Source organism: Carcharhinus amblyrhynchos, chromosome 8 (assembly GCF_965287045.1).
Source record: "Carcharhinus amblyrhynchos chromosome 8, sCarAmb.v2.hapA, whole genome shotgun sequence".
Lineage (NCBI taxonomy): Eukaryota > Metazoa > Chordata > Chondrichthyes > Carcharhiniformes > Carcharhinidae > Carcharhinus > Carcharhinus amblyrhynchos.
The window spans coordinates 94,065,347-94,084,195 of NC_137331.1; the positions used below are offsets into that span (position 1 = coordinate 94,065,347).

Here is an 18,849-nt window from a genome sequence, read left to right on the forward strand (position 1 = left end):
CCCTTTCAGTCCAAGTAACCTGTTAGACAAAGTGTGAAACTTTGCAAGAATTGTAGTGTTCCAAGATCAGTATTTGTAGTTATATGCAATAAAAATGAAGGTCTTTCACATAGGGTGCAGGATCCAGCCTGATTCTTTTCTCCAACAATCTTCGTCTCAAGGGGAACAAAACTAACTGTAGAAGCTTTCCATCAACTTGGCTGAGAACAGGTAACACCATACAAAAAGGAATCAAGCCTGTCCGACAGCACCACAATATGGTTACCCTTGGGCGATGGAAATCAATTCCCCCATTCTATGTTTTAATTAAAGAATTGAAAAAATAAAAAGAAACACTTGAAAAAGGGAAGTCACTCACTGACACCGTCAGCCAAGTGTGGTTAACTATCAACAGCATTTAGCTTTGCCAGGAGACAGCATTGAATCTTCCTGTGATTGTTCCATAGTTAAATTTTGTACCTACATTCAGTGCTATTATACTTCAATTGTAGCACTTTTGCCACTGAGTTAGATAGTTGTGGATTCAAATCCCACCCTAGCCACTTGATCACATAACCTAGTGGTCTGTTAAACCGAAACTCTGTCTGCACATTCAGATTGACATAAAGGGTGGGAATCTTCAGCTGCGCTTGTCCCAAGGCTGGAAAATTCTGCCCGAGATCAATGGACATTTGCATGGTCCATGTCCTGCTTGCTACGATTCTCATGACGGGTGGTGGGAAAATTCCACCCAAAATACCCCATGGCACTAGTAAAATTATCTTGCTCTTCCTCAGATAATATTCTGTGTAACATTTCTCTCTCTTCATATATCACAGAAAGGATTATTTGGTCATTTATTTTATGGCTATTTTTGGGACAAGATGTCAGCTTATTTGCTAGCTTGTACCCTGGCAGCAGTCTGATCTCTCAGTGAGAAGACTGTGGGTTCAAAACTTACAGTGGAGATGTGATCTATGTGGCTTATGACAAAACAGATATTACTCCTATTCCTTTTTGAGGAGCCCCCTCCAGAGCTAAAAATCTTTTAGGTATCATGGAGTTTGCTGAAAGAACATCTTACATTAGTTTAGAAGAGACACTAGGTGTAAGATAGTTGGACTTATATCCCACACCTAACCATGTTGGAAAGATAGAAAGAACTGTGCTCTTATAACCCTCTTTCTCAATATCAATGTAATGATTTTATTCCGGCAATTGGGGTTGGCCTGCTTGAATATCAACTCCCTGGTTATGGACCAAATTGATTGTTCATTCAGGGAGCCCCATGCTCTGTACTTAAACAGCAGTGTCAGTTCCTCTGGCACTCCCGGTGTAGACTGCATACTGAGAGCACTGTGTATAGGGTTGTTGGATCTAGTAACTAAAGGAAGTTTGGTAAAGGGACTTTCACCTCCAAGGACTTATTACAACCAGCACGACTCAGAGCACCTCAGAGCTAAGGAAATAATTTAGAAGTGTAGTCACTGCTGATATGTAAGGATCACGGCAACCAACTTGCACACACAAAGCCTTTGGAAACACCAATAAACTAAATGACAAGATCATCTGTTTAGGTTTTGATTCTGGGACACAAATTGGGAGGGACATTGATCTTTTTTGGAATTACAGGATCATTTACTCTTACCCAAGAAATCAGATGTGACTTCAGTTTAAAATCTCATGTAAAAGAAGGCACATCCAAAAGCGCAGCCCTCCCTTTAGTAAATCATGTAATGCCAGCTTAGATTATGTGCTTGAGCTTTTCATATGGGGCCTTCAACCTTCTGACTCAGAGGAAACATAGAAAATAGAAGTGGAGTAGGCCATTCGGCCCTTTGAGCCTGTTCCACCATTCAATTTAATATCCTGATCCTGCCTTTCTCCCATATCCCTTGATTCCTTTAGCCCCAAGAACTATATCTGATTTTTTTTTGAAATCATACAACATTTTAGCATGAACTACATTCGGTGTAGTGAATTCCACACATTCATCACTCTGGGTGAAGAAATTTCTCATCACCTCAGTTCTAAAAGATTTACCACTTTTCCTCAAATTATAACCCCAATTCTGGACTCCCCCACCATTGGGAACATCCTTTTTGAATCTTCCCTGTCTGACCCTGTTAGAATTTTATAAGTTTCTATAAGATGCCCTCTCATTCATCTAAACTCCAATGAACACAATCCTTACCAACTTAGTTTCTTCTCATATGACGGACTTACCATTCCAGGAATCAGCTTGGCAAACCATGACTGTACTCCCTCTATAGTAAGGGCATTCTTCCTCAGATAAGGACACCAAAACGGCACACAATACTCCAAGTATGGTCTTACAAATGCCCTATACAATTGCAGTAAAACATTCCTATCCTGATACTCAAATCCTCTCGCTATGAAGGTCAACATACCATTTGTCTTCTTTACTGACTTCTGTACCTGTGCATTTACTTTCGATGACTGATGCATGAGGACACCAAGGTCGCATTGAATAACCACCTCCCACAATTTACACCTATTCAAATAATAATCTGCCTTCATATTTTTGCCACCGAAGTGGATAACATCCCATTTATCCACAGTACAGTGCATCTGCTATGCAAATATCAACTCACTCAGCCTGTCCAAATCACGCTGAAGCATTTCTGTAAGCTCCCCACAGCTCATCCTCCCACCTAACTTTGTATCATCTGCACATTTGGAGATAATATATTTAGTTCCCTCTTCCAAATCATTCATATATAAATGAACAGTTGGGGTCCTAGCACAGATCCCTGCGATACCCCACTAGTCAATGCCTGCCAATCGAAAAAAATACCCATTTTGTCAACTCTTTGCTTATCTGCTAACCAGCTTTCTACCCATCTCAAGACACTACCCACAACCCCATGCACTTTAACTCTACATAATAGTCTGCTATGTGAGACCTTGTCAAAAGCCTTCTGAAAATTTAAATAAATACCTCCATTGGTTCCCCTTGGCTATCTCTATTAGTTACATCCTCAAAGAGTTCCAATAAATATGTCAAGCGTGATTTCCCTTTTGTAAATCCATGTTGACTTTTTCTGATTACCCCACTGCTTTCCAAATCTAAGCTATGAAATTCTTGATAATAGACTCTAGCAACTTCTTCAATACTGTTGTTAGGCTCACTGGTCTATAGATCCCTGTTTTCTCTCTACATCCCTTTTTGAATAGCGGGCTTACATTAGCTACCCTTCAATCTGTAGGAATCAGTCCTGAATCCAAAGGATTTTGGAAAATGACCATCAATGGATTCCAGGCCCACTTTATTAAGCACTTTGGGATGCAAATTATCAGGCCCTGAGATTTATCTGCCTTCAATTTCATCAATTTTCCCAAACCATTTCTCTACTACTACTGATATCCTTCAGCTTTTCACTAAAACTTATCTCTCTCAGAACTTCTGGTACATTACTCATCTCTTCCTTTGTGAAGACAGAAGCAAAGTATGAATTCAGTTCTTCAGTCATTTCTTTGTTCCACTTTATGAATTCTCCTGTTTCTGTCTATAAGGGACCTCCATTTGTGTTTGTCAGTCTTTTTCTGTTTACATACCTCTAGAAACTTTTACAGTCAGTTTTGTTAGAATGTAACCAATGATAACATTGGATCTGTTGTAGTGTGACCAATGGTAACATGCTGTAAAGGTCAGCTGACCCAGTAAACTATGTAACCAATGTGAAAATGATAGGGTGGTCAACTGACCAGCTGGCTCAGTATAAATAAGAAGCTGCAAGGGTTTGTGGAAGCTGGATTGGCCTAGAGGGAGGCCTCAACTGTTGGAGTAAGTTTTGTTTTAGTTTATAGCCGACAACTGGAGTTTCTCCTTGTGGATCAACAAGTTTTTATGTTCCCCGCTAGCTTACTTTCATATTCTATTTTCCCCTTCTGAATCAATCCATTGGTCCTCCTCTGCTGAATTTTAAACTTCTCCCAATCCTCAGGTCTATTGATTTTTCTTATCAATTTGTATGTTTCTTCTTTGAATTTAATACTATCTCTAATTTCCCTTGTAATCCATGGTTTGGCCACAGTTCCCTTACAGCTCTTGCACTAAACAGGAATAAACAACTTCTGGAGTTCATCTATTCCTTCCTTGAATACCTGCCATTGCCTGTCTGCTACCCTTCCTTTCAGTAATGTTTCCCAGTCCATCATAGCCAATTCATGTCTCACACCATCATAGTTACCTTTATTAAGATTCAGGACCCTGTACTCAGAATCAATTACATCATGAAAGGGTTTGATTCAAAATTAACTTTTAGTGCACTAAACATCCGAGATATATAGGGCTGGACATTCATCTGATGTGGGTAGTGGGTTGCAGCCTTGCCAGCCAACCTGGGAAAAAATTCAAAGGATCTACAGGGGCTGCCAGGTGCAGAGGCAGTTGTTTAAAGGAAGTGTCATTCATTGACAACTTTTCATTTCCTTTAAAAAAATTTTGTTTTGCTACAACCCAATGAAAGTGTCAAGCCGAGAGCCCAGGAATCCATTAGAATCCCTTTGATATACCAGAATTCATAGGAAATCATTGCTTGAGTGACAGCTTTAGCTCTGCGGTTTGTCAATTTCAGAATGCTTATTTACATAAGATAAACATGTTTCAAGTGCTTGCAGTTTCTGCTATTGATAGTTAAGTGTCTGGATGGTTGACATTTTTGACCTTAAGTGAAAAGGAGTTTTGTTTGAATAAAGTGGGAAGTTATCAATTAATCATCTTTTTTGAAAAGAAATCCAATTGTCAGCGACATGGTAGCACAGTGGTTAGCACTGCTGCCTCATGGCACCAGGGATCCGGGTTCAATTCCGGCCTTGGGTCATTGTCCGTGTGGAGTCTGCACATTCTCCCCGTGTCTGCGTATGTTTCCTTCGGGTGCTCTGGCTTCCCCTCACAGTTCAAAGATATGCGGGTAAGGTTGATTGGCCATGCTAAATTGACCGTGATTTAAGAGGATTAGCAGGATAAATATGTAGGGTTATGGGAATGGGCACAGGGCAGGATTGTGGTTGGTGCAGACTCAATGAGCTGAATGGCCTTGTTCTGCACTGTAGGGATTCTACGGATTCCATAATAAACTTCATATCTATATGTCACTAAAGAGCTAATTGCACCAATGTAGTATAAAATGGGGGAACAATCATAGTAGTGTCATAGATTGGCTTGGGTGCAACACTGACACACAGATCTGTAGGTTACAGTTCATGAATTAGACAAAAATGAGCCAACACTGTTGATTGAGAAATAAATGTTTTTATTTATGAATTGTGTTAACATCGAGCACTGTAACGCTGCCCATCACTGATAACACATCCAGAAGTCGTCAGTGAAAAGTATTAACAGTTGTCTGAAGTCACCTCTATAGTCAAAGCAAAAAACACAATGTCCCAACAAAATATATATCCATAATTACTAATATATACATTTTTCTGAAATAAATTAAAATATTGATTTTGAAATGCAAAATTCAAAAGTCAAAAGTAGTTTGTACAAAAATGGGGAATAAAAATCTGCAGGGCAGGCTGTTCCAATAAGGATTCCATTTCCTCCCCATGCTTTGCTCAATAAGAAACACCATCTCTTATTGAACTTTAGTTACATAGGTGCTGGCTGCACTCCAGTATCCCACCCAATTAGCCATCAGACAATAAGATGCATTTATATGTAACACAATAACATAGGCAAAAAACATTTCACAGGAGTCCAGAAGAGAAAACGCTGGAAAATCTCAGCAAGTCTGGCAGCATCTTCCAGGAGAGAAAAGAGCTGATGTTTCAAGTTGAGATGACTCTTTGACAAAGCTACAAGGCATAGAAAGTGTGAGATAGTAGAATTATCTCCCACTTTCCATGCCTTTTAGTTTTGACAAAGGGTCATCTGCACTCGAAACATCAGTTCTTTTCTCTTCCTACAGATGCTGCCAGATCTCTGAGATTTTCCAACGTTTTCTCTTTTGGTTTCAGATTCCAGCATCTGCAGTATTTTGCTTTTATCCACTTCACAGGAGTGTTTTCAGCCAAAATTGACACCGAACCAGAGAAGACATTTGAAAAGCTAACTAAAAGCTTGTTCAAAGGTGTAGGTTTGAAGGAGGATCTTGAAAGAGGAAAGGGGAGTAGGGATGTGGAGAGATTTAGGGAGGGAATGTTAGTGCTTGAGTGCTGATAGGCTGAAGGAGGTGCAGTTTGTACAAGAGGTCAATTATGGAGGAATACAGTGTTCTTGGAAGATGGTAAGGCCCAAGGAGAGTACAGAGATAAGGTGGGGTAAGATTAGTGATTATATTGTCATTTGGCTGGTTAATTCTAAAGAATGCCCCACTTATCAATGTAAGAAGACCTTTGCAAAGCTGGAGGTTTCTTTTCATAGAATAAAGAGGGCAGTGGTTCAAAATTATGAGAAGCTTTTATATTGGGAGAAATTATTCAACCCAACAGTGTGTTAGTAACCACAGAGGTGATAAGTATATGAATATACGTACGAACATACAAATTAGGAACAGAAGTAGGCCACTCAGCCCCTCAAGCCTGCTCCATCATTCAGTATCAGCCATGACCAAATGACGGAGCAGACTCGAAGGGCCAAATGGGCTAATTCTGCTCCTATATCTTATGAACCTATGAATAAGATCATGGCTGACCTGATTGTAACCACAACTCCACATTCCTGCCTACCCCCAACAACTTTTCACCCCCTTATTAATCAAGAATCTATCCAGCTCTACCTTAAAAATATTTAGATTCTGCTTCCACTGCCTTTTGGGAAAATGTTCCAGAGACTCACGACCCTCGGAGAAAAACCATTCTCGTCATCTCCCTATTTTTGTAATCAATTCCCTTCACGGTGAATAGTAACATTGCTTTCCTAATTACTTGCTACATCTATATACTAGCCTTGTGTAATGCACTTGCATTTGTCAACAGATGAATGATGAGGTGTTCAGAGTTTTATTTCATTTCCATAGAGGATTTTAGGGTTTGGAATCATCAACCAGAAGCAGTAGAGAAAGCAGAATTGTAAGAACTTTGGTGCATGAATCAACAAGAATGGAATTTATACAATTTCTAGCAATCGATCCACAATAGACCCAAAAATGTCACCAGGAAACCCCCAGTAGTTGAAAGACACCTGTCCCTTTGAAGCATATTACTCTTAGCATGCTACGCCTGAAATTATTTAGTCTTATCGCAAATTATTTTCTGAAAGAAATATATCTGCTTTGCATCTAGATGGATAAACATTAAACTGCTTCCAGCAGCTTCCTAGACAGCCTACTCCATAGAACAATCACCTGCTCACTGAAATATTGGAAAGAGTTTTCACTGGCCAGATCCACAGGGCTGGGGTGGTCAAGCGGTTGTGGAGAACTACAATTCAAGGCTCCCTCCACACTCTGTGGAGCTTTAAGTATAAGGATTCCAGCCACCACCGCCCCTTCTTCGCTACCCACTTCACACATGTGGAGTTTCCAGTGAGTGAGCAGCCAGTCAGTGAAGGTAACAACAGTAGAAACACATTTATTGGCATGATTAGTCAAGAACTTCAATATTATTTTATCATGCGACTATCAATTTGGCAGAAGAATAACACTCAAGCTCAATGCCATGTAGGATAAAGCAATCCCCTTGATCAGCAGCCTATCCACACTTTAAACATCAACTTCATCACCACAGGGGTGCCAGGTTCAATTCTGGCCTTGGGTCACTGTCTCTGTGGAGTCTGCACATTCTCCCTGTGTCTGCATGGGTTTCTTCCGGGTTCTCTGGTTTCGTTCCACACTCCAAAGATGTGTGGGTTCGGTTGGTTGGCCTACTAAATTAACTCTAGTGTCAGGGGGATAAGCAGGGTGAATAAGGCCTGGGTGAGGTTGTGGTCAGTGCAGACTCGATGGGCCGAGTGCCATCCTTCTGCAATGTACGAATTTTATGAACTCAATAAGGTATCTTCAAAAACATCCAAACTAAGGTTTACTATTATCCTTCTTCCCCTAATCCGCTGGTTGTAACTTTGACTCTGCGATTAAAAATGCTGGCCTAGCTAGCGATGCCAACATCCCATGAATTTTTTTTAAACAAAACCCCTGAGAGGGAAAGAAGATGGTCCATGGTCTTTGGTGGCATTAATGAGTGATTAAAGTGGAAGAGAAGGTCAGCCTTCTTCTGGCAACAGACAGCCAGATCTCGGATTATGATATCAGAAATCAAGGATTTCACTGGCTGGTAGGCAGTGATAAAAAATAACAGAGAATTGAGGGTCCTGCCATAGTGGCGGATTAACTACCACCTGGATCCCTAGGCTGAGCTTTAGCAAGGCCTCCTGACCTTGCCCCCCTGCCCCACCCTTCGTTGAATAGAATAAAGTGACGTTAGATAACTTATATAGTTGTACAATGTATAGTTATGAAAATTTATTCGCCCTTAAAAGGGTTAAACCAATTTTTTTTGCTCTCGGGTCCCCCTCCCTTCTGGGCCCCTAGGCTTAAGCCTACTCAGCCTAATGGTTAATCCGCCACTGCCCTACCATCAGGAATAGTGAGTCAGATGTGGAAAAGCTGCTCATTCCGAGGAGGTCAATAGCCAATTAGTGTAACTAAAGGCCATCCTTGCAGGGTCAAGTGCAATTTTTCCAATGGAAGATTGACCCAGACCGCTTGTTCAGCCGCCAACTAAAGGGAGGCTCCCTCCTTGAAAGGTAGGGGACCACTGGTGCTGCAGGCTTGATGACCTAACCAGGGAACTCTGGGCAGGTAAGGCAGCCCCTGTGATTTCCCTGAAAAAGGTTTCCCCCTCTGATTCCCTGACTACCACCGCCCCCCCTCTGTCCCCTACACTTTCTTTATATATCTGGCCCAGCTCCTGAAGTCTTCTGCATTCCTAAGCTGTGCCCACTTTTTCCAGTGATGCTACTGAAATTTCAACATTCCTGATCCTTAGATTGGACCAACAGAACCTGTCCTCCACCCACCCCCTCTCCTCAATTGCTTGCAGGCAGCCGGATAAGAAGGCCGTCTGTGGGAAAATGACTAAAGCGATCCTTTTGCCAGCAATTGCAGACTGAGGTGCTGGCTTCAGTGTCACAAAGCCTGTGTAAAATTTAGGCCAAAGAGTCGTCGAAGCAGAAAAGACGTGCTGGTGTCTGCCATTCCTTGTAAATATTTTATACGTGAGGTATTTAAATTTGCATCTAATGCTAAAAAATACATATTGGACTAATGATCTATCATACTGACAAGCTGTCCACTTTGGCCGGTTTGGCTGCTTTTGAAAGTGAGTCAAACATCTAAAGTCCTACTTGTTCTCTGTTTTGACATTTATTTTATGATGGTCACTTTGTCATTTTCCAAGACCTGAAAAATTGGCTGCTTCATAAGATGAGTGGTTAGACTGTCACAAAAATGGGAGAGGCTTCTATTCGCAAATTTAAAATACAAGCCCTTGTATCACCAAGTGTTTGGACATCGCATCAACAGTAACTGATCTTCCTGGGTGTTCTTCCTGTCGATTGCCAGACTTCATAAATGAGGACCACCTATGACTTAAGCAACTGAATAAATACTTTCGATAATGGGCACCGGAAGTGAATCTTTTCGTTCAGTTTGACGTTGCTCTTGAAAAAGAACAAAGTGATCAAACCACATCAGGAAGCAGGAGTAAATGGAAACTGGTAGCAATAGAAATTCTTAGATAATCTATTATGTTAGAATTTATTCAAAAGACATTAAGAGTTCCACAAAAATTACACTACTGTATCTGCCCATTGGGTCTCGTCATTCTGATCTATCTTTTCATCTTCAGAATGTTCATCGGAAAGCCCGACTTCCTCTTCTAGAATTCAGATCTCAAGCAAATGTTTGCTGTATAGCTTTGATTTAAATGTTAAATGGCAGAACTTAAAATCCATCTTGTTCTTTTAGACACAGCTTATTTGTGTTAGATGCCCATCTCTTGAAGGTTTTCCAATCCCAAAGGATTATGATCCTGCTTCTATCCTTCTAGGCAATCAGGTTAAACTGTGAAGATTTGGTCAACGCTGGTTTGTTTCTTTATGAGTATTTAAATGCATTGTCTCCAAGGAAAGATTATTCCACAGGCACAGAGGTGAGCCTTGATGTTAGATCTTGATCTTTTACATGTGGCAAGATATTTCAGCAGAGGACCATCACCAATTTCCCAGAAAACCTCTTCCTTCCTCTATTTACAAGTATGGACATTGTAGACACGTGTGCACTCTTGGCAGCTCACGTGACAGCACCAGTGGAAGATGCAGTGACACTTTTCTCTTCGTTTTTCAGTCCTTGTATCATGTCCACGGCCACAGCATAGCAACTCACATCCATCAATCCCATGCGATGTGATGTTGCACTTCCGGTGTCGTGTGCCAAATGAGCCGGTTGCTGGGTTTGGGTTGCAGAAATTCGGTGAAGAATCGTAGTAGATCAAATCCCTCTCTGTTGGAGCTTTGAATGAAGTGTACTTGGGGGTAAGAGTCTCCACCCAACCTCTGGATTCCCGATGTTTCTCCACAATCATCTCAGAGGCACTGTCGTACTTGTCTTTTAAGTAATCTCCAACCACACGGAAATCAGGCTGTGACCACCAGCATGTCTTCACCTCACAGCTCCCCGATAGTCCATGACATTTGCACTTCAGGTGCACGTGATCCAAAATGGCCTGCAAAGGAAATGGAACATTTTGATCAGAACAAAGAAAATGACAGCACAGGAATAGGCCCTTCACTCCTCCAACCCTGTACCAAACATGCTGCGCAACTGAATAAAACCCCCTACCCTTTCAGGGACCATATCCCTCCATTCCCATCCTATTCATGTATTTGTCAAGATGCCCCTTAAAAGTCACGATTGTATCTGCTTCCACTACCTTCTCTGGCAGCGAGCTCCAGGCACCCACCACCCTCTGTGCAAAAGATTTGCCTCGTACATCTCTTTCAAACTTTGCCCCTCGCACCTTAAATCTATGTCTCCAATAATTGACTCTTCCACCTTGGGAAAAAGCTGCAACCAATCAAGGCGCAACATCTGATTCTCATTGATTGAGAAAACAATGGCCATAAACAGCACATGACACATTTCAAATTCTGACATTGCACTCAATGAATGAAGGGAAGGAAAATTTGGAGGGAGAGAAGTAATTCCCCTAGTGTTTTCTCTCTCTCTGCTGAAAGCATTTACCCATAGGTTATAACAATCAGTATCCACTCAAAACCAAAGTCAGTAGTTTAAATCAAACCCTGGAAAGTTGGAAAACTGAATTGATCTGAGGGCAGAAACCCTCAAACACTTGTGTCCATACAAACATACAAAATAGGAGCAGAAATAGGCCATTCAGCACCTCAAGCCTGCTCCACCATTTGATAAGATCCTGGGCGATGTTTCGTGTTTCAAGTTCTACATTCCAAATGATCCCAAGAATCATCAGGATTAGTGTTCATCAGGGAAGGAAATCTATCTTGGATCTAGGACTGCAGCCCACACTACATGATTGCTGCTTAATGCCCTGAGGGCGACCATGGATGGGCAATAAACAAGAGGTATTTAAGTTATGCCTCTTGTATAATGGAACATCCCAAGGCAGGAGCATTACATAACAAAATTGGACTTTGAACTTAAATTAATGGTCAAAACCATGGTCAAAGAGACATTGCAAGAAGCATAATCAAGGAGGAAAGAGAGGTGAGATGTGTGGAGGGGGGGGGGGGGTGGGGGGGGGTGGAGTCCAGGACTTGGGGCCGAGGCAGCTGAAGGCAAAGCCTATTAAAGGTTAAAGTTTATTTATTAGTCACAAGTAGGCTTACATTAACATTGTAATGAAGTTGCTGTAAAAGTCTCCTAGTTGCCACATTCCGGCACCTGTTCAGGACACCTAGGGAGAATCTTTGCATGGCCAATGCACCTAATCAACACATCTTTGGACTGTTGGGGGAAACCGGAACACCCAAAGGAAATCCATGCAGACATGGGGAGAATGTGCAACTCCACACAGAGAGTGAACCAAGCTGGAAATCAAACCCAGGTCACTGGCACTGTGAAGCAGAAATATTAACCACTGTGCCACCGTGCCACTGGTATCAGTGGAGCACTATATCCCATTAAGTCATACACCATCCTGACTTGGAACTATAATCACCATTCCTTTACTGTCACTGGGCCAAAATGCTGGAACATCCTTCCTAACTGCACTGTGGGTGTACCTACACCACATGCCCTGCAGTGGTTCAAGGAGGCAGCTCACCACCTCCTTCTCAGGGGAAAATAGGGATAGGCAATAAACACTTGCCTCACAGCCACATTTCATGCAAGAATAAAAATTAACTCACAGGGAATAAGGAAGAGGCCAGAATTAGAGGAACGCAGATGGCTCAAAAGAGTTCTAGGCCTTAAGGTATTTCTTAATCAGGAGCCAATGTATGTCACCAAGCACAGAGATGATTGTCAATGGGAGTTGGCATGAATTTTTGATGGTATCCAGTTACTGGAGGATAGAATGAGGGAAGCCATAAGTGAGTGCACTTGAATAGTCATCCCAAGTAATAAGGATGAGGGCTTCGGAGACAGATGTGCTAAGGCAGGGGAAGAACTGAGGGAGGTACAGGAAAAAGAAAGTGGTGGCCTTAGTGAAGGTATAGCCACAGAATTGGAAGCTTATTTTCAGATCGAAATGACACCCGCAAACAGTTTGTTTAATTCTCAGGAGAGTTGATAAGAAGAGGGATGGAGGGTTGACAGTTGGGGAATGGAGTTTGTAGCTAGGACCGAGGATAATTTTTTTTATATATATAGAACCCTACAGTGCAGAAAGAGGCCCTTCAGCCCATCACGTCTGCACCGAACACAATCCCACCCAGGCCCTATCCCCATCCCTACATATTATACCCACAAATCCCTCGAACCTACACGTCCCTGGACACTAAGGGGCAATTTCTTAGCATGGCCAATCAACCTAACCTGCACATCTTTGCACTGTGGGAGGAAACCAGAGTACCCAGAGGAAACCCACACAGACACAAGGAGAATGTGCAAACTCCACACAGACAGTGACCCAAGCTGGGAATCGAACCCAGGACCCTGGAGCTATGAAGCAGCAGTGCTAACCACTGTGCTACCGTAAGGCTTTAACCTTCCCACTGTTTAATAGCAGGAAATTTCTCCTCATCCAGAACTGAATGTTAGGCAAGCAATCAAATAATTTAGTATCAATGGCGTAGAGCGAGATGATTGGAACTTAAAGCTGGCAACCTGTGAAAACTAACACTATTCTTTTTGAAGATGCCACGAAGGGGCTGAATGTCAATGAGAAACAGGGAGAGGCTAAGGCTGGATCCATAAGGAACACCAGAGGCAATGCTTCAGGAATAGGAAAAGAAACTGTTATAAGTGATAGCTAGACTATAACTGGACAGATAAACATCGCGAGCAGTCCGACCCATCTGGATTACAGTGTGTTGAAAGTGCTGGAGGAAGCTCATGTGGTCAGCCGGCATAAAGTCTACATAAAAGATCGAGATACATGAGAAGGGAAGGTTTACTTTTTTTACAATAGGGTGTCTTATATGACTTTGATAGGGGCAGTTTTTTGCATAGTAGGGATTCTGATGGATGAGATGAGCTTGGAGAGGGAATGGGGGAAGGTAGGAGATATTCCAGAGAAAGCCATCAAGCAAGGTCCCATAAATTGCCCTCCCTGAGAACAGCTAATTCAGAGATCAGGGAAGCAAACTTAGATTTTGCTGGTTTATATAGTTCAGGATGGATCTGCTGTATAAATGTTAGTTATTACTTTCTTTAAAGGAGTCTGATTGTTGGTTTATCTGATTTCATGCACCTCTATTTTTCTAATCACATCATGGGTTGTGCTCATTTATCCTGAGCTTGCTGTGTTTTCCCATTCCCAAGCTTAGCAGATACTGACCAGGCGGCCGGCCTCGTTGTTATGGCGATTCATGGCGGAGCGCGCATCTGGTCTGTTCTCCCGGGCATCTGCAAACTCTCGGGATACCATGCTCCCAAACTCGACATCTTCACTGCAGCCCCCCCATTTCCAACCTTCCCCCGGTTTGCCTTTGTGTCGGGTGTCACAGCCACAGATGTTTGCCGTACCCTCGGCACATGAACGGGTGATGGCAAAGGCGACGCCTGCTGAAGCGATGGCATGAACGAAAGCAGATTCCCTTGTCGCTGCAATGAGACAGACACAAAAAATGATTCTTTCAAAAAACTGTAAACCAAGGCCTATAATTCATGGCCTTAGCATAGTTGGATAGAAAAGAACAGAAAAACATCAATTCTACATTACATTTACTATGTGGCACGTGGTAATCATAGAATCCTATGGTGCAGAAGGAGGTCATTCGGCCCATTGAGTCTGCACCAACCACAATCCCACCCAGGCCCTATCTCCATAACCCCATGCATTTACCCTAGCTAGTCCCCCTGACACGAAGGGGCAATTTAGCATGTAATAGGTAATATGTTATGCATAGGGCGGCACGGTGCCAGGGACCCTAGTTCAATTCCATCCTGTCTGTATGGAGTTTGCACATTCTCTCTGGGTCTGTGTGGGTTTCCTCTGGGTGCTCCAGTTTCCTCCCACTGTCCAAAGATGTGTGGGTTAGATTGATTGGCCTTGCTTTATTGCCCCTTAATGTCAGAGGATTAGCAGGGTAAATACATGGGGTTACCGGGATAGGTAGGATTGTTGCCAATGCATGCTCATTAGGTCAAATGGCCTCCTTCTGCACTGCAAGGGATTCTATGATTCTAGGGAACATAAAATACTCATGACAGGTGCCTGTATTACTCCTTTAGGTGGCACTGTGATGAGTATTCATAGAATGATAGAATCCTTACAGGGCAAAAGGAGGCCAGTTGGCCCATTGAGTCTGCATGACCACAATTCCACCCAGGCCCTCTCCCCATAAGCCCACGCATTTACCCTAGTTAGTCTCTCTGACACCGAGGGGCAATATAGCATGGCCAATCGACATAATATGCACATCTTTGGACTGTGGGAGAAAACTGGAGCACCCGGAGGAAACCCATGCAGACACGGGGAAAATGTGCAAACTCCAAACTGACAGTGACAAAGCCAGAATTGAACCTGGGTCCCTGGCATTGTGAGGCAGCAGCGCTAACCACTGTGCCACCGCGTCACCCATATCGTCAACATTAAAGATGTCACACCATAGGGCGAACTTTTCCATCCTGCCTGTCGCGGAAACCGGAGCAGGCAAGGGATGGAGCATGGAAAGATCTGTTGATCTCAGAGTGGGATTTTAGTTTTGGGATGAGCACAGCTGTAAAATCCCACCCCATGTGACAATATTTCACTGTTAAATAGCAGCTGTTACGTAACCCTGCAATTCTCTTCCTCATTTGATTCAAGTAGTGTCAGAAACCTCAAGGGAATAAAGTAATTGTGAATCTGTCAGATTATCCTATAAACTCAACAGGTTTACCAATGCTTTTTAAAATCAATTGTCATTACCCAGTTTGGCCTATATCTAACTACAGTCCCACATCAATGTGGCTGATGCTTAATTGTCCTCTGAAGTAGTCTAGTGAGCTACTGTTCTCAGCTATTCAAGAAGAGCTACCAGCACTTTCTCAGGATAACTAGGGATGGGCACTTACTAGTGACGCCCTCACAATGAGAATAAATAATAATTATTTTAAATTCCCACGCTGAATGATTTGCTGTCAGTAAACCACCAGCTAACTAAAAGCCTGCTGTTGGCAAAAAAAAAGAAATTAAAGTGGTAGAATGCATTAAACAATGCATTACTTGAACAAGGGGGAGTACGATAGGACAAGGGTGGAGTTGGCTAATGTAGACTGGGAGCGCAGATAGTTGTTGGGACAATTGAAGAACAGTGGAGGATTCTAAAGGTGAGTTTTCTCAGTACTCAGCAAAAATATATCCCAGTGAAAAAGAAGGAATGTAAGAAAAGGGATAACCAGCCATGGATAACTAAGGAAATAAAGGAGAGTTTCAAATTAAAAACTAATATATACAGAGTGGCCAAAATTAGTGGGGAACTAGAAGATTGGGAAAGCTTTAAAAAACAACAAAGAACCACTAAGAAAGCAATAAAGAAAGAAAAGATAGATTATGAAAGTAAACGAACACAAAATATAAAAACTGATAGTAAAAGTTTTTACAAATATATAAAACGGAAAAGAGTGGCTAAAGTAAATGTTGGACCCTTAGAAGATGAGAAGGGGGATTTAATAATGGGAAACGATGAAATGGCTGAGGCCTTAAACAAGTTTTTTGTGTTGGTCTTCACAGTGGAGGACACAAATAGCGTACCAATAATTGATGGTCATGGGACTGTAGGGGGTGAGGACCTTAAAACAATCCTTATTACTAAAGAGGTAGTGCTGGGTAGGCTAATGGGACTAAAGGTAGACCAGTCTCCTGGTCCAGATGGAATGCATCCCAGGGTACTAAAAGAAATGGCAGAAGTAATAGCAGATGCATTAGTTGTAATTTATCAAAATTTGTTGGACTCTGGGGAGGTGCCAGCTGATTGGAAAACAGCTAATGTAACGCCATTGTTTAAAAAGGGAGGTAGGCAAAAGGCGGGTAACTACAGGCCGGTTAGCTTAACATCTGCAGTTGGGAAAATGCTGGAATCTATCATTAAGGAAGAAATAGCAGGACACCTGGAAAAGAATGGCTCAATCAAGCAGACGCAGCATGGATTCATGAAGGGAAAGCCATGTTTGATGAATTTATTGGGTTTTTATGAAGATGTAGTGAGTGCGGTTGACAGAGAGGAACCAGTGGATGTGGTATATTTAGATTTCCAGAAGGCATTCGATAAGGTCCCTCACGAAAGGTTGCTGCATAAGATAAAGGTACACGGAGCTGGAGGTAAAATGTTAGCGTGGATTGAGGATTGGCTATCTAACAGAAAGCAGAGAGTCGGAATAAATGGGTACTTTTCCGGTTGGCAATCAGTGACTAGTGGCATGCCACAGGGATCGGTGCTGGGGCCTCAACTGTTTACCATATACATAGATGATCTGGAGGAGGGGACCGATTGTAGGGTAACAAAGTTTGCAGATGACACAAAGATGAGTGGGAAAGCAAATTGCGTGGAGGACAAGTCTGCAGAGAGATTTGGATAGGCTAAGTGAGTGGGCAAGGATCTGGCAGATGGAGTATAGCGTTGGCAAGTGTGAGGTTATCCACTTTGGAAAGAATAATAGTAAAATGGACTATTATTTAAATGGTGAAAAAATACAACATGCTATTGTGTAGAGGGACCTGGGGGTCCTTGTGCATGAATCACAGTTTGCAGGTGCAGCAGGTAATCGAGAAGGCAAATGGAATGTTGGCCTTCATCGCGAGAGGCATGGAGTATAAAAGCAGAGAGGTCGTGCTGCAACTGTACAAGGTACTGGTGAGGCCGCAACTAGAGTACTGCGTACAATTTTGTTCCCCTTATTTAAGAAAGGGTATATTAGCTTTGGAGGGGGTGCAGAGAAGGTTCACCAGGTTGATCGTAGAGATGAGGGGGTTAGCTTATGAGGAGAGATTGAGTACTAATTGGAGCTTAGAAGGCTGAGTGGAGATCTTATAGAGACGTATAAGATAATGAAGGGGCTAGATAGGGAAGAAGCAGAGAGATTATTTCCACTTAGAAAGGAAACCAGAACTAGAGGGCACAGCCTCAAAATAAGGGGGAGTCAATTTAGGACAGAGTTGAGGAGGAACTTCTTCTCCCAGAGGGTAGTGAATCTTTGGAATTCTCTGCCCATTGAAGCAGTAGAGGCTACCTCGTTAAATGTGTTTAAGTCACAGATAGATTTCTGATCAATAAGGGAATTAAGGGTTATGGGCAGCAGGCGGGTAAGTGGAACTGAACTACTATCAGATCAGCCATGATCTTACTGAATGGCGGGGCAGGCTCGAGGGGCTACATGGCCTACTCCTGCTCCTATTTCTTATGTTCTAATGCAAAACAATGAGCTGGAAGTAGGGAAAGGAGCTAATGTAGCAGTATAAAGTTTGATGAAAGAACCTAACAAGCAAAGCATTCTAAAAAATATAAATAAGAGCAGAAAATACTCAGCATGTCTGGCAGCATCTGTGGACAGAGAAACTGAAAGTCTAAAGCATTAAAAGAAAACACTTTTAAGAAGTTGGCACTTTAGGTTCCTGATCGTCAGATTGTTAATGCCCCATTTATAAACACAAACAATGCTGGTAAGGAATTAAACAATGATTTTTTAATGTGGGAGAGTTACCATGCCTTTATATGGGATTATGAGTTGCAACATAGTTCTCTTAATGAGGCTTCGAAAGACAGGGCAAATGTTGACCTGTGTGCTGTGAATTAGGTGAATTGGTGCCAATTCTGCTCCCTATTCTCATTGTGCTGAGAGTGCCCTTCTAGGTCCAACCAAAATCAACTTTTATATTCCTTTGGTCCTAGTTTAGATCATCTGTACTCATAAATTTGTTCAAATGCCACTTACTGATCATAGCAAATTCAACAAACTTAGTTGTGATAAAGATGGCCATTCAGGTCACTTTATCCCTTCTTCCTACATTACCAACAAGGCCACATTCTCATTACAAAATCACAGAGGCGTTTCTCCCAAAAAAATTCCAAGTGCCGAAATCATGTAAAAATGAATCTCTCACACTTGGTACATCACAGAGTGTCCTAGCGTGAATCTCCCTAAAAATCAGGGGTGAGACCTATTCCTGCTGGAAAGGCCGGCAGCATAGCACTGAGTAGGCCATTGTGCACGTGCGATCTGTCAGTGCCGAGATCGGCTCCTGCGCAGTAGCCCTGCACTGCTGGCCTCCCGATCG

The 18,849-nt window shown here is 42.4% G+C and overlaps 1 protein-coding gene across 2 annotated transcripts in view; it reads right to left on the reverse strand.

The window, feature by feature from the left end:
* Positions 1-8,949: 8,949 nt before the first annotated feature.
* Positions 8,950-18,849, reverse strand: part of wnt3a (wingless-type MMTV integration site family, member 3A) — a 61,962-nt gene continuing 52,062 nt past the window's right edge. For both annotated transcript variants that reach the window (XM_080194977.1, XM_080194978.1), the window contains exons 3-4: positions 13,930-14,195; positions 8,950-10,674 (exon numbers count right to left, since the gene is read on the reverse strand). In XM_080194977.1, coding sequence (XP_080051103.1) covers positions 10,195-10,674; positions 13,930-14,195 — 746 coding nt within the window. In that variant the 3' untranslated portion in view covers positions 8,950-10,194. The remainder of the gene's footprint in view (positions 10,675-13,929; positions 14,196-18,849) is intronic.